This window comes from Camarhynchus parvulus, chromosome 1A (assembly GCF_901933205.1).
Source record: "Camarhynchus parvulus chromosome 1A, STF_HiC, whole genome shotgun sequence".
NCBI classification, from domain to species: domain Eukaryota; kingdom Metazoa; phylum Chordata; class Aves; order Passeriformes; family Thraupidae; genus Camarhynchus; species Camarhynchus parvulus.
The window spans coordinates 25277647-25292508 of record NC_044586.1 but is presented as its reverse complement, the minus strand read 5'-3'; the positions used below and the strand labels follow the sequence as shown (position 1 = coordinate 25292508).

The window sequence follows — 14862 nt, the reverse complement described above, 5'->3', positions numbered from 1 at the left end:
TCCATTTTTTTACACCAGATATAACGATATTTATCAAATCTGAGATAATCTGAACTGATTTATTGCGATTTATAATCTTGTTCCCAGTGTTAAGATTTGCTGGAGCAAGGTGGCAGCCCCCTTAAGGCAATTTGTTTGCTAGGTCCGACAGTGACACAGGACAGTAACACAGGATGTTTCTGCCCTTGCCTTGAACCAGCCAGGCAGGGTTTACGGTGCACATTTCCCGAGCACGGGTCGACTCCAAAGGGTGTCCCTGTCAGACCGCTCCACCCGCCCTTTTCTCCTCAAAGCTGTGCCACATCCATCACTCACAGGGATGTAAACCCCTCCATCCTGCCTGAGGCTCCCTGATCACCCTCCCTTTAACTAACATTTCTCACACTTCCCCTAACTAGTGTTCTTAAAGCACTTGTTTCTTCACTATTTTGCAACGCATCCCAGGTGAATTTCAAGGGAAATTTTAGGCAGCGCTACAGCTCTTTTAATTGTGCATGTAGTGGCTCTTAAAAGAGCCTTTGGGTCTGCGTGGGTTACGGCAGGGAGCTCAGGCGCGCTCTCCGCGGATGCGGCGGGCCAGCTGGATGTCCTTGGGCATGATGGTGACGCGCTTGGCGTGGATGGCGCACAGGTTGGTGTCCTCGAAGAGCCCCACCAGGTAGGCCTCGCTGGCCTCCTGCAGCGCCATGACGGCCGAGCTCTGGAAGCGCAGGTCGGTCTTGAAGTCCTGCGCGATCTCGCGCACCAGGCGCTGGAAGGGCAGCTTGCGGATCAGCAGCTCCGTGGACTTCTGGTAGCGGCGGATCTCGCGCAGCGCCACCGTGCCGGGCCGGTAGCGGTGCGGCTTCTTGACGCCGCCCGTGGCCGGCGCGCTCTTGCGGGCAGCCTTGGTGGCCAGCTGCTTGCGGGGCGCCTTGCCGCCCGTCGACTTCCGCGCCGTCTGCTTCGTGCGCGCCATCGCAGCAGAGACACAATCTCCGAGTCAGAGAGAGAGAAATGAACAGGGCTCGCCCAACGCCGGTTTTTATAGAGCAGCTCCGTCTGTGATTGGCCGCAGAAGGCGCCGCTCCGATTGGCTGCCGTGCGATCCCAGCCCGGTGCTGAAGCTCTGCCGCAGCCTCCCGGCCTCGCTCCCACCGCAACGCGCTCGGTGCGGGCCCGGGGCCGGGGCCGGGCTGGGAATATCAGACACAGTGCCCGTGTCCCTGCTGCTTCTCCGCCTCTGCATCTCTGCCAATCCTCCCGACAGATTGTAAACAGCGGAGAGGCTAAAATTCTGCAGTTACTTGCACTTTATATTTTCTTTCTTTGTGTCTTTGTTTTGGTTTGCTATTTTTCATGATGGGCTGGTTACAAAAGAGGTAAAATGTTCTTTTAGTGCGGTACAGAGCTCCTTACGTGAATGGGCACGTTATTCCCTAAGACACAAAGCACAGACAGGCTGGTACCTGGAAACAGAGGCACTCAAAAAAATCCAGTAACACACGTTTGTAGCTATGATATGTAACAAGTTGCCGCCATGGAGATGATTTTTAAGCTACTATTTTCACGTTTTTCATGCTTTAATTTCACTAGGAAATTCTGAAGGGAAAGATGTTCTTATCATCAGACAATATCGTGATGATGATAATACTTAGGCCATTGACTTTTTTTTGCTGAAATTAATTGAAAAGGAAGATGGTATTGGTCTCCCACTTAATTTTCCGCTAATCATGAAGGTGTGAGAAAGACAGACTAGACCACAAATCTGTATTGATATCATTGTTTGCAGGTGCCAAATAATTTTCGTAGGTTTCATATATTTTTTTTTCCTTTTGGTCGTGAAGTACAACAAAAATGTTTTTGGGATTCTTTTTTGTGGGGTTTTTTTAATGTTTTTTGTATTGACAAAAGCATCAACACAAAGCTTCTTCTGATATGTTAAAAAGAAAATATTTGTAGGTTTAACATTTACTTTTATTGTCCAGTCCGTTCCCTTCCCTCCCCTTCCCTTCCCTCTCTCCTCCCAATCACGCCTAAAATGATCACTAGAAAACAGTATTAGATTAACTATTTTATTTTAAAAGTAAATATATCGTGGACAGGGAAATAAAGGGCGGGGGATAGAAATACCAGAAAGAAAACATTCACTTCAGGGCAACTTTCCAATTTTTCCGTAGTCGAAACACTGATACAAAGTGCTCAATACTTAGTCCAATACAATATTTTAAAAAATCGAGATTTGGAATAACATTTTACATAATTGTTTAAATCGGCGGACATTGCGAAAATACACATTTAATTTAAGAGTATTTGAAGCGATTTTTCAGAGAATTTAGAACACAAAAGAACCACCTCATATAGCAAAGACAAATTCCCTGTTAACAGCGAACTTTCACATTTGAGAGCTCTCAGAAACATTTGTAGCATTGCGTTAACAGTTTATGAAAGATTTAAAAATAGTATCGCTGTTCCTTTTAGGTCTTGTAACATTGTAATACAGCTCTTTTTAAGAAATTCGTGGGTGGCTCTTAAAAGAGCCTTTGGGGTTTTTGTCACGGTGGTCCAGGAGGAATGCGAGGCTTTAACCGCCGAAGCCGTAGAGAGTGCGACCCTGGCGCTTGAGGGCGTAGACCACGTCCATGGCCGTGACCGTCTTCCTCTTGGCGTGCTCCGTGTAGGTGACGGCGTCGCGGATGACGTTCTCCAGGAAGACCTTGAGCACGCCGCGCGTCTCCTCGTAGATGAGCCCCGAGATGCGCTTGACGCCGCCGCGCCGAGCCAGGCGGCGGATGGCCGGCTTGGTGATGCCCTGGATGTTGTCGCGCAGCACCTTGCGGTGGCGCTTGGCGCCGCCCTTGCCGAGCCCCTTGCCGCCCTTGCCCCGGCCAGACATGATGAGAGCCCCGGTGCTGTCGCTTCCGATGCAGCCGGTGTGAGCCAACACCGCCCGCGCCGCGGTTTTTATGGGGTTTGGTCCGACCTGGTTGAGGACTGCAGAGGAAGGGGGCGGGGCTTGCATCAGGCCCCCACCGCCTCCCCGCTTTCACTGTGGCGCGGCGCGTGAGCGCAAAATTTGGGGATTTGTGTGAATTTCCCTTCCCCGAGGCACAGTGGGTTCGGTGTTTCTGTGGCTTTTCGGTGCGTTTCTTGTGTTTCAGATAGCAATGAGAGCGTGTCTGGTTTTTTGTAATGATTAATGCAATTTTTAAAGCTTTTATATATCGTGATAGCTTAGAAGAAAAAAATCTCGTTCATAGAAAGTTACCCCACTTATTGATTCAGTTTAATTGTGCTCCAATTTGTTATTTTCAAAGATTGATGTTTTATGTATTTCAGTTTCACCTGCTTGTATGGATTCTCCTGAGCGGTTTCTCTGTTTATGCAGTTTCTTCTCTTCTTTTTAAATGGATAATCTTGCAGCAAATTCTGTCCAATCGTCTTCCTGATTAATTCTACCCGTCCTGGTTTTTTTCCTCACATCTTCATTTCCCGCCATCTCTGAATGTTATCTCAAGGTGAATTTACCAGTACAGGTATGCTAACCGAGATTTTACAGGTTTCAGTTTAATTTTTTAAGGTAAAAGTATTCTTTAGACGAATATTTTTACAGTATTTTCCAGTGTGGTGGTGTCATAAATAGGAGAATGTTTTTTTTTAGAGCAATTGAAAAATCAAATACTCAAAAGAAGGGTGGTTCTGCATTTTTTGGGTATTTATTAACTCTGGGTTTGGTCTCTTTAGTGGAGGAAAATGTTCTGAGATTTTGCTGTTGAAATCAATCTGTATTTAGCAAAAATTATCCGGTAGATAGTTTTCGACCTGAAAGATATCTGGAAGGATAAAAGAAGTTTCCTGTATTGGGTGTTTGCTGCCCTCTCATGGATGTTTTTTGGTTGCTTGATAGGGGTTTTTTTCTTGCTGGCTGGGCAGCTTTATGTAATGTGTCCTTTCATGAGGATACAACAAAAGATTGAACGATAATCGATCTATCTTCCCACAGACCACAGATAGAGAAGCTGCACCTGTTAGCAGAGAAATCGCTGCTCAGTGGCCCCTCCTGCTCTGAGAAATTAAAATAATGTGACCTGTCACATGTTTATGCACCATCTTTTCAGCTCGGGCCCAAAGGAAACCCGAATGGGGCAAGGCAAATACCAAAACTCTGAAAGAGACATCCTGAAATTTCAAACCTCTGACAAAGGCTCTGTTCCACAAGGAGCTTGACAGTATTCTCATCTGGGCTATGCAGATACTTCTGGAATGCAGGGGGAATGCCACGGCTCAGGTCAGGGTGGTATCTTTCCCAAGGCCAGTTTGCTCCTTTCAGGGAGGAAATCTCGGGGACCATGCCTGGACTGCTGAGGGAGACCAGGATATCAGGAGAAACTGGGCACTCTGCAGTCAGCTCTTCTGTCACTTCCAGGAGATTTAGGGAGTAAGGTAGGTGTGTCCTGCACTGGTAAGGATACACTTGGTGTCGTTCTTGCAGCAGGTTTTTCACTCTGAGTACACAGGCTGTCACCAACAGGGCAGCTTAGCACTACCTGCTGCAGAACTCCCTGAACTACTCTGCTCTGAAAATCCAGACCTTCAGGCTGTTCAAGCACACTTCAGGGACCCTGACTCTACTACAGGTCTTCCCTAGGAATTGTTTCCACTTGCAGATGCCTGCCATGAGGCTATCACAAAATCCTGGACAAATCACATTCCTAAGCAGCTGGTGATAAGTTGTCCAGTTCTGTAAAGCTCAGCTTTGCTTTTTCTTCTTTTTCTTTTTCTTTTTCTTTTTCTTTTTCTTTTTCTTTTTCTTTTTCCTTTTCTTTTTCTTTTTCTTTTTCTTTTTCTTTTTCTTTTTCTTTTTCTTTTTTTTCTTTTTCTTTTTCTTTCTTTTTTTCCAATGGAATAAAATGAAGGTAAAACCTCATAACATAAATCCTGCTCCATAATGAGCAGCTTCTGCCCAAGGATCTGTGACTACCTATAACATTTTCCTCGGTCTCTTGCTGTCTGTTTGGTTTGCAAAATGTCAGAAACCATTTGGAAAAGGACTTTTTTAAAAAAAATAATAGATACATGCTTGTTCATAGCATAATTCTTTTAACTCATGACAGAAATACACAACTAATAGAAAGGAGCAAGTTTTGAGCTGAGTTCTTGTTCTTCTTCACTCACAGCTGATTCTCAATTATAAATCAAATATCATCTGCTCTGTGAGGTATCTTTGATAAAATTAAACAGTAACTTAAGATCCATTGAATCATTTCCTATGGAAGAGAAATTCAAAGATCATACAGACTGACCTCTGTGTGGCATTAAGAAACTTGGCAGAAAATGAACACCCTTCCATTCCAGCTGGTCCTCACACATTAGAGGGGCTGGGTGCTGCTGGCCTTAATTTCTGATTCCTGAAAATCCAGCCCTGTAGGCCTGTAGGTAGTGTAAAAAAAGAAGCATGAGCACAGATTCACAAATAGTGCAGTTTCACAATTCAGCTCTGTAGATCTGGTTGCATTCAACAAGAACTGCTGTAATAGGAGACTGGAGAACTACAAATTCAGAATTGCCAGTGCTAAATGCACTGTGACAGAGCTTCAACAAGAACAATAATGTTGCGTTAACCCAGTTGTTATTATTATTGTTATTATTATTGCTATTATTATGTGATGAAGCCTACCAAGAAGGCCTGCCCAGCTGGGAGGAGAGCGAGGAGAGTAGCCTGTTGACTGTCTCCAAGGTCTTTTTGTCTTCCTCCCACACAGGTTAAATTTCTACCCCCCCCCCCCTATGTAAAACATAATCTTATCCCACTCTCCCTCTTTTGTGTGGCATGATCTAGGTGGAGAATTGAGTGCTACAGTCACATATGTGGTAACACATACCTTGTAAAAGTTATTAGCATATGCAGTAGTGTGCAATTTAACATATTGGGCAAAAGTTACTTTTTGGCCATGTGTCCTTCAAAGTTCAGATCATGACTTTGCTGCATTTTTGCTGTTCCTTAGAGCTGAAGTGTGGCAATCCTATCTTCACCTCCAGCCCAATCATTCTCCCTTGGCATCAAGAACACATCTCTTGATGTGCACAGATAACAGGAGGTGCAGTGCAGGCATGGGCAGTGAGCTACAGCCCTTGAATCAACCCTTGGTTGTCATCTCATACCTCTGTGCTGTAGGCAAGGACTTCTTTTACTAGATCAAGTTTCAATGTTTGTTGTAAGCCATAATCCTATTATTATATTTTTTATATTTCAATTCTTCCATAGCTGCTGGCAGCCCAATCCTGAGATCATTGAAAAAAGAGTCCTGCAGTCACTGAGGTTTCACTGATGTCTCAGTGGTTCATGCAGGACTGATGAGCAAAACTCATGTGGGAATGGAAGTGCAAAAACATCAACAAAACCCTATGTGCAAAATGAAAGCCTGAGTGCAACATAACTCCAAATCTAGAAATAATTGTCCAAATTTCAGTATGGAGAGAGAATGGGGATCCCAGGAGGAGTCACAGTGATGCTTTCATTATGCTTTGACAATGTTATGTAGAGGAGAGACCTCAAATTCCCACATAAAGAAGTATTTGTTAACCCTGTGTCCAGCAGAACACATGGTGCATTGTGATCTAGATGGTAAAAAATAAACTTGTGGAAGGAAAACTCTGTTGTGTAATCTTACTATGTCAAAGGTGTCTAAGTTGAAAAGCAGTTCTGTGCCCAAATTCAGGCTGGTTCAAATCTGTACTGACATGCAAGCAGCAGAGGCCAGGTCTGGTATTAATGCTATTTATGTTTCCCTCTTCCAAACTCCACATCTGGCCATCCCCAGCTTCCTGCCCATACATTGTAGGTGTTTCACAACAGAAAACAGCTCCTTCCTTTTGAGACCCTGTAAATTTAGTCTTGAAATGTACATAACTTACATTTTACAACTTATTTAGCCCATGATAATAGGAAGGATTTTTCTCTGCTTTATTCAGCTGTCATGCTTTAACCCTAGCCAGCAACTCAGCACTGTGCATCTGCTCCCTCACTCATTCCCAGAGATGAGGGAGAAAATCAGAAAAGTGAAAAAACCCTGTGGCTTGAGTTAAAGACAGTTTAATTGGCAAAGCAAAAGCCATGCATGCAAACAAAGGAAAACTAGGAATTAATTCACCTCTTCCCAGGAGCAGGCAGGTGTTCACCCACCTCCAGGAGAGCAGGGCTCTGCCATGCGTAATGGTGGCTTGGGAAGATGAAAGCCATCACTGGAATACACCCCTCCCTTCTTCTTCCCCACAACTTTACCTGCTGTGCATGAAGCTGCATGATTTGGAATATCCCTTTGGTGAGCTGGGATCAGCTGTCCTGGCTGTGTCCCCCCCCACCTCCCTGTGCACTCCCGGACTCCTCTTGGGTGAGGTGAGAAGCAGAAAAGGCCTTGGATCTGTGTAAGTACTGCTCAGCAATAACTAAAACATCCCTGCCTTATCAACACTATTCCCAGGACAAATTTTAAACAACTTTGTGCCTGAACTAACACAGTTTGCTTTTTGTGGAAGTCTAGCTTCTAATTTTCTCTAACAAACACAGAAGATCTCTTAATAAATTAGTGGAATAGTTTCACTAGCAGTAAAACTCCACCTTTGATGTTTTTAAGAATTGAGCCCTTAAGGGGGATTTTTAGTTGTATTTCAAAACATGATGAGGCCAGGCAGAATAAAATCTTTCACCTGACAACAGCTACCACAAAAGATATAGACATTCACAAGAAGCAAAGGAATAGCACAACCCATTAAGAGAGAATGAACACATGGAGAAACATAGGTTTGAAAAAAAACTGGTTTTGTGGTAATCTGACAGGCCATTGGGCTTTGTGGTGGTTAATGCTGATGAAAAATTCTGTAATGCCATCATAAAAAAATGTTCTTCAGTAGAAAGTGAGTTGTTATTCTGGGCCGAGGGGGGGGGGGGTTGTAACTTAAACAGAATTCTTGGCAGGTTCTATCTGTTTTGCTATATGTAGGCCTTTATCTAACTCAGTGGTTCATTTAGCACTATTGGGTCATCACAGACTTTTGATATTGACATCTACTAAGTTCATCTGTGAAATAAACAGCTGACACTATGGAAGAGAAAATGTGGAAACCCAGGGGCCCAGGAATATTTCTCTGTCTGCTCTGGGGTGCCCTGACCCCCAGGGCAGCACTGACTTTGACCCTCACTCATGGAGAAAGTTTCCTAGACTTCAAGATAGACTGGAATCCACAAAAGTGTGAAATAGATTATAGAGTAGTGTGGGTGTATCACTTGGTGAGAAATTTGGGTTTTGGGATTTTTAGTACGTTGCGGATGGAAGCAAGATGGAGGGCACAGGGTGTCATCCTGGGTTTCTTCTTCATGCTTCTTCCTCCTTCTTCTCAGGTTTGGGTGGCATTTTGTAATTTGGCAGGAAAGTCCCCATTGCAGTTCTTTGGGATCAGTTATTGGGTGAAAAGGGAAAATAATGTAGGTGTCAGTTCTTAATTGGATAGTTTAGTCTTAAAAGACCTTGTAACAAGAGATGTAGCATACCTTAGAAAATACTGAACAGAGCTAGAACTCATATCTTTTCTTTTTTTTTGCCAGTATCATGAGGCATCTTAACATGTTTAATGAAAAAAAAAATAATTAATGGCCATATGTCCAAAAAATATGTCAGAAGAGTGAGATGTGTTCCCTCTTCACTGAAATCATAAATCACACAACTGAACCTCAGTCCTGTAGGTTAGCAAGGAATTTGAGCCATGATAGCAAAGTATTAACCCCTGAGTTTTTCTTAGGATATCAGCTTTTCTTATGTTCGGAATAGGAAACTATTTAGGAATAGGAATCTAATTCTTATTAGCTAGAGAAACCTGCTGAAGGTGGTGTTGGGGCCTGAGGGACAGAGTGATCAGACACCACGTCAGTGACTCCTTAATTTAACATAAGCTGTTTCTGAGGGAGAATCAGTCTGGAACTGTGCACAGCTCTCCCCAGCTGAGCTCAGATGGCATCTACAGGGCCTGCAGTGCACAAGCTGAGGGAAAGGTGGATGAGGAATGATTGATTTGCGTTACTGACTGATATGCCAGTAGTGCAATTGGCATAAACACATTGCACTTATCCCTGCAGGATTAGTTTTCCCAGGCCACTCTTGCTCTTTGCCACCACACTCCCTTTTCCCAGTAGGTATCTGTGAAGTGCTGCCCTACTCAGCTTCACAAGTTTAACAGGAATTTTTGCTTCGATGGTAATTTTGCTCCTGTAAAGGACAGTATAACCACTGGAGCTCATATGCACCGTGCATTCAGTTTTCCTGCACACATACACCCTTTCTTGTTGTGTGGAACAATTTCTCATAATATTTGAGTCATTTCTTAAGGGAAAGATCAGTTTTGCTCGAGCTTTGTGCTTATTAACAAAGCAAATTCCCCCCACAGGCTATGATGGCCTCATACTCCCTGTAAGCTACTTCCTCAGAGAGCAATCGGTGAAAGGAATGTGCACTGCATCCTTTAAACCGAGACGGGAGAATCACCAGGGACCACAGCTACAGGCTGTTTCCCGTGCAGAAAATACCAAGTTTTAATGGTTCGAATTGTGCGAGAAATGAACACCCGGGAAAGCACTGAGCGCGGCAGCTCTAACGAGTGGATTTTGGGCGCCGAAGCGGAGGGCAGCACCGAGGCCGCTCGGAACCTCGAACTCCCCGGACGCCGGGGGGCCCTGCGGCTTCCAAAGCGGGTGCGGAACTGGACGGGGGGTGAAAAAGGCCGAAGGGATGAGGGAGGTGGGAGAGGCGGTACAAACCTACCCGGGAATTCGTGAGCCTCCTCCGCCAAGTGAATGTAAGGAGAAAGGTGGAGCGCTCTTTTAACCCGAAAATTGCCGGGCACTAGAAAAGCCCGAGAGCGACGGCCAATGCTTGCGGAGCGCGGGCTTTTCGAAAAGTGCCGGCCTCTGGGGGCGGTGCGAGCTGCGCTTCCCTGCCCGGCTCTGCGCGTCCCGGCTGATAGGAGATAAACTACTGGGAGCCGCAGCATCGCCATCCTCATCCCCACCCCACATCCCCGGAGCCGGGGAGCCCTGAGCGGCGCCTCTCGCTACCCCAAAGAGCTCCGGTTAGCCCCGATTCCTGCACCGAATGGGAAGGTATTTGCTCAAGGATTATTTATTTAAATGAGATATGCCGCGGTGAGCTGCGCTGCGGTGCCGCTCTGCACCGGCAAAGAACAAGAGCGCAAGGAAGTTACCACGTCCACCTAAAAGCGACAACAACGAAAAAATCTACAAAAAAAGCTTTAAATTGCGCACGAACAACACAAAGAAATTTTAAAAAATTACTAAAGAGTTCCAGCTCTTTTTGTGAAAACTTGGGTGGCTCTTAAAAGAGCCGTTGGGTTTATCTGCAAGGCAGAAAGGGTTTTTTTCCGCACCATTTATTTTTTCTTGGGTGCTGCCTTCTTCGCCTTCGCTGCTTTGGGTTTAGCTGCCTTGGGTTTGGCTGCTTTGGGCTTCACCGCTTTCGCCTTAGCCGGGCTCTTGGCTGCTGCCGCGGCTTTTTTGGGCTTGGCAGCCTTTGTTACCTTCTTGGGGCTCTTCGCTGCCTTCTTGGCTGCGGCGGCCGCCGGCTTCTTGGCTTTTTTGGGGCTCTTCTTCGCTGTCACCGGTTTCTTAGGCTTCTTGGCGGCGCTGGCGGGCTTCTTCGCCGCCGGCTTCTTAGGCTTGGCTGCGGCAGTTTTTTTCTTCGGGGCTTTCTCCTTCCCTTCTCCGGGTTTCTTGCTGAGGCGGAAAGAGCCGGAGGCGCCGGTGCCCTTGGTCTGCACCAGGACACCCTTGCTGACGAGGCTCTTGATGCCTAGTTTAATGCGGCTGTTACTTTTCTCCACATCGTAGCCGCCGGCGGCCAGCGCCTTCTTGAGCGCGGCGAGCGAGAGCCCCTTGCGCTCCTTGGAGGCGGACACGGCCTTGGTGATCAGCTCGGTGACGCTGGGCCCCGCGGGCTTGCGGGCTTTGGAGCCGCTCGCCGCCTTCTTCGGCTTCTTGGCGGCGGGAGCTTTGGCCGGGGCCGGGGCGGCGGCGGCGACGTCGGGCGCGGCGACGGGAGCGGTCTCGGCCATGTCGGCTCGGGGCGATCCGGGCGAACAATGGAGGCGCCGCCGCCGCCGCCCCTTTTATAGCGGCGCCGCGCGCGCTGATTGGTGCGCGGCCCCGCGCCCCGCCGCCCGCCGCCGCGCCCGCTGTGTTTCTTCAAGGTCCAAAAATGGCTTTTTCTTCACGAAATTTGCCGCCTGTGCGCCCCGTTTCTTGCCGGGAGGGAAGGGGGGAGTCTGTCCTACAGGCTAGTGGAGTTTCCCCCCAGATGGAGAGAAAATGATGGAAACCCGACCGCTGAAACTCAGCGGCGGGCAGCTGCAGAGACCTCGGCAGAGAGAAACCTTCGGTTCATATTTAAAATTAAAAATTTACCGAGAGCTAAATGGGCACAACTGGCACAGAATCTTGTTCTTTAGAAGGTTCTCTACAGAGCAAGAAAAAAACAGAGTGGTTTGAGCGGTTGGTGTCAGAGAAAATGGACATTTAATCCGAAGAAGTAACACAGTTTGCCCCATGGTCCCAGGCGCTGATGCAGAGCTGGCTCCCGCGGCTGAGCCGCTTCCCTCCGAAATCACCGCGCTCAGTCTCTTCAGAGATCACGGTCTCTCGGCCAGTGCCTTTTGGGGAGATGTCTGTGCTTTAGCAGCGTGTGTGAAAGTCCATGTTCCTTTCCTTGTGCTTGGGCATTTCAGTGGAACAAAGCACCGACTGTGTGCACTGTCCATACACTGATGCTCCTTTGGCTGCATTTTCCATATAACCTTAACGAAGCAGCTTTTGTTTGTTAAATTCAGAAATCAGGATAACTGCAATTACAGTTTATCTGCTTTTAGTGTTAATTCGTACAGAGTAGTAAGAGTATATTGTAAGAGTAATTATTCTTCTCTGCCTCGTAATTAATTACAATTGATTGGGAAACGGAATCTGGAGTATACTGAATTTTGAATTGTACGGGGAGTTAAACCTGAAAACTCAACTTTTGAGGGTATGTTGAGTAGCCAGGAGACTTAAAGCAAAACTAGTTTCTCGGTTTTAATGAAAGAATGTTGATTGTGTAAGCTTGTATTTTTGATAACACCATCTGGCGATTCACCACTTTACTTTCAGAAGAAAAGAACCCGCACCTTAGAAAGAGGATTCCTCCCCGGGAAGTGGCAGCTCCGTGTCCGTACAAACAATCGATGGATTCTCTCTTTTTTTTTTCCTCCCCTTTTCCTTCGTTTTCAATGCAATGTTGCTTTCTTTCAAACACCGAGCAGTTAACAGTTCGCCGGCAGCAGTATTGTCTTCTGTACCCTCCATATCCGGGGCTATCATCAGCTCCTACAACCCTGCGAGCAGCTAAATTCAGAGCTGAAAGGAGGTGCGAAAGGATGAATGAAATGTCGGTAAAACCCGGAGTCCCCGCGGTTTGAGAGTGTGAAAATAAAGAAACACAGGGACTTCAGAAATCTGAGAAACGTCATGTTCTTTTCTTATTACCCATGTTTAAATGAAAAATTTAAACTGATGCAATCAGAGGAAACACTGGACTTATTCTAGTAATTTGAAATACCTTTTTTTTTCTCTGCTTGAAGGTAAATGTTGAAAAAATACAGCTTACTGAGGTGTCCCCTAGTAAACCTATAAAACAAAGGTAAATGCACGCTATGGATGATAATAACAAAACCGCGGTGTGACCCTGTAGAATGTTGCCTTGTTCCTTGATTTATACAGAAGTGGGCAAATAAATTTAATGCCCACTTAATCTGATACTTATTTCCTATAGTGGAGGAGGATTAAGGCCTCCTATGACACTACTGAACACTACCAGAATGCTGAAAATAATTTTTTTTCTAAACTAGTAATAGTAACCCCATAGCCAAGAACAGTTCAAAACTGTTCTTGGCAGAGGCACTGGTACTAAGATCTCGAGTTCTCTAGTCCCTTGATATTTGTATATAAGTGGTTAATTTGTGTCACATTTATTGGCAGATTTCTGTCCACTTTCTGGGCTTGTTCAGGAGCTGTTGTAATCTTGATCAACCCTTGAAAGACTTGTTAATCGTTTTATTTCTTCATATTTCTTTATAGCAGAAAGGAATTCTTAAGTTCCTGGAAATATAAACAGAACAATTAATATTTTTCCTTTTTTCATTGTCATGATTGTATATTGATTTACTTTGAAACTGGAAAGTGTTTAGAGTTGTGATTCTACTGTCTCAAGCTCATTTTTCCTTCATGTGGGATATCACTGAACCTAGGAGATAATCTCTGCCCGCTGTGAGAGACCAAGAAATGGCAGATTGGTGGTGTGGGGCAGTGGATGCTTGTGGGAAATGAACCATTATGAACTGCTACTCAGTGCAGACCAAAACAAAGGTGAGCATAAGGCAGGAATGGCAGACCTGGGTGTTGATGCAAGTCAGAGATCACTTGTCTGACCTTTTTCTTCAGCTGTGTTTTGCTTTTGGATATTCAAGCATAATACCTTAGAATCATCCAAGTATTTGTATTGTAATCCAGTAAGTGGGCTTTAATTTCTCAGCCACTGTAGACGAATTTATTTTTTTTTAGCTACTATAGAAAAACCCAAAAAAGGGGAAATGTGCTCAACATAGCAAGTTGGTGCACTTGCATGTGTATACCAGGGAGGCTTCCCAAGGCTTTGATACTCCATCGTTTCTTCACATAGAAATTGTGTTTGGGTATCATCACTCCATTCACCTTCCCCATATTTTTAAAACCAGCAAATATCAATAGAAAGACCAAAATATTTTAGTAAAAGTTTTTTGCTTTTCTTTCAGGGAATAAACATGTTTATGAATTAGCACAGGCCTGAACAGAGATTCTACCCAGAATTTTTTTAGAAGGTTAAGAGAGGGGAGAAGGGAAAAAGTGGCTTCATGTTCTGCACCAAAATCCCACACATGCTGTAAGTTAATTACACTTTATATAGATTGCTTACAGGAATTGGACATCTACCCTTGATCCTGTACCTTAGGTTAGGTTAGGTAGTAAGAAATTTTTGTTTTTCTGTGCTTTAATGCCAAATTTCAAAGCTGATGCCTAGCACAGGTATATGTTTTACATTATAATGTAAAATAAACAATGAATCTTTGCTACTCCTGCTTAAATAAGTGAAAGGCTGCCATTATTTTCCTCTGTGCCCCCTGACATTTATTTTCCTGAATGACCAGTAGAGTGACAATGTCCTATAACAAACATAGATTTAGTATTTTCATTAGCCCATGCCTAAATGAACAGCACCCAAATTCTTCACCAAGTGTTGTGGCTTCCACAAAGGTGAGGCTCTTGGCTTGGTTGTACAGTAATTTTATTTTATTTATCTGATAATTTCTGGTTATAGGCCAAGGCCCAAGGTGAGATATGCACTTCAGAATGTTAAAAAAGTCTGTATTCCACATTTGAAAGACATATCAATTTTTTTTTTTCTCATACAATAGAACATGCCTCAATTTCAGGAAATGAAACAATTCTTAAATCACAGAAATGAAAACTCACATTATCCAAACACAGATGGAAACTATTGCTGTCTTCCAATCTTTGCCCACTAGTACCGTTGCGAGGGCAGAAATCCTCTTGCTCAGCATGCAGAAACACAAATGAGCTGTAATTTTTTTCCCCTCTTAAGAGGAGCACAAGGAGTTTCTGACACAGCATTAGACCTAAATCTGCTGCTGGAGCTGGCAATAAAGTGTGAATTATGAGAAAGGTCATTTTATGTTTAGTCAACAGTACAGATCTGGTAATAAGCATGGATTGCAAAGAGCCACTTTTAGGTCAGA

General features: G+C 44.9%; 3 protein-coding genes across 3 annotated transcripts; all 3 read right to left on the bottom strand.

The window, feature by feature from the left end:
- Positions 1–480: 480 nt before the first annotated feature.
- Positions 481–988, bottom strand: LOC115909911 (histone H3). The gene has a single exon (XM_030959659.1). It carries the CDS (start codon positions 956–958, stop codon positions 548–550), a length of 411 nt encoding a protein of 136 aa, XP_030815519.1. The 5' UTR covers positions 959–988; the 3' UTR covers positions 481–547.
- A 1138-nt stretch (positions 989–2126) lies between these two features.
- On the bottom strand, positions 2127–2918 carry LOC115909940 (histone H4). Its single transcript, XM_030959690.1, has one exon. It carries the CDS (start codon positions 2873–2875, stop codon positions 2564–2566), a length of 312 nt encoding a protein of 103 aa, XP_030815550.1. The 5' UTR covers positions 2876–2918; the 3' UTR covers positions 2127–2563.
- A 7424-nt stretch (positions 2919–10342) lies between these two features.
- On the bottom strand, positions 10343–11115 carry LOC115909902 (histone H1.03). Its single transcript, XM_030959650.1, has one exon. The coding sequence runs from the start codon at positions 11095–11097 to the stop codon at positions 10417–10419; it is 681 nt and encodes a 226-aa protein (XP_030815510.1). The 5' UTR covers positions 11098–11115; the 3' UTR covers positions 10343–10416.
- Positions 11116–14862: the final 3747 nt, after the last annotated feature.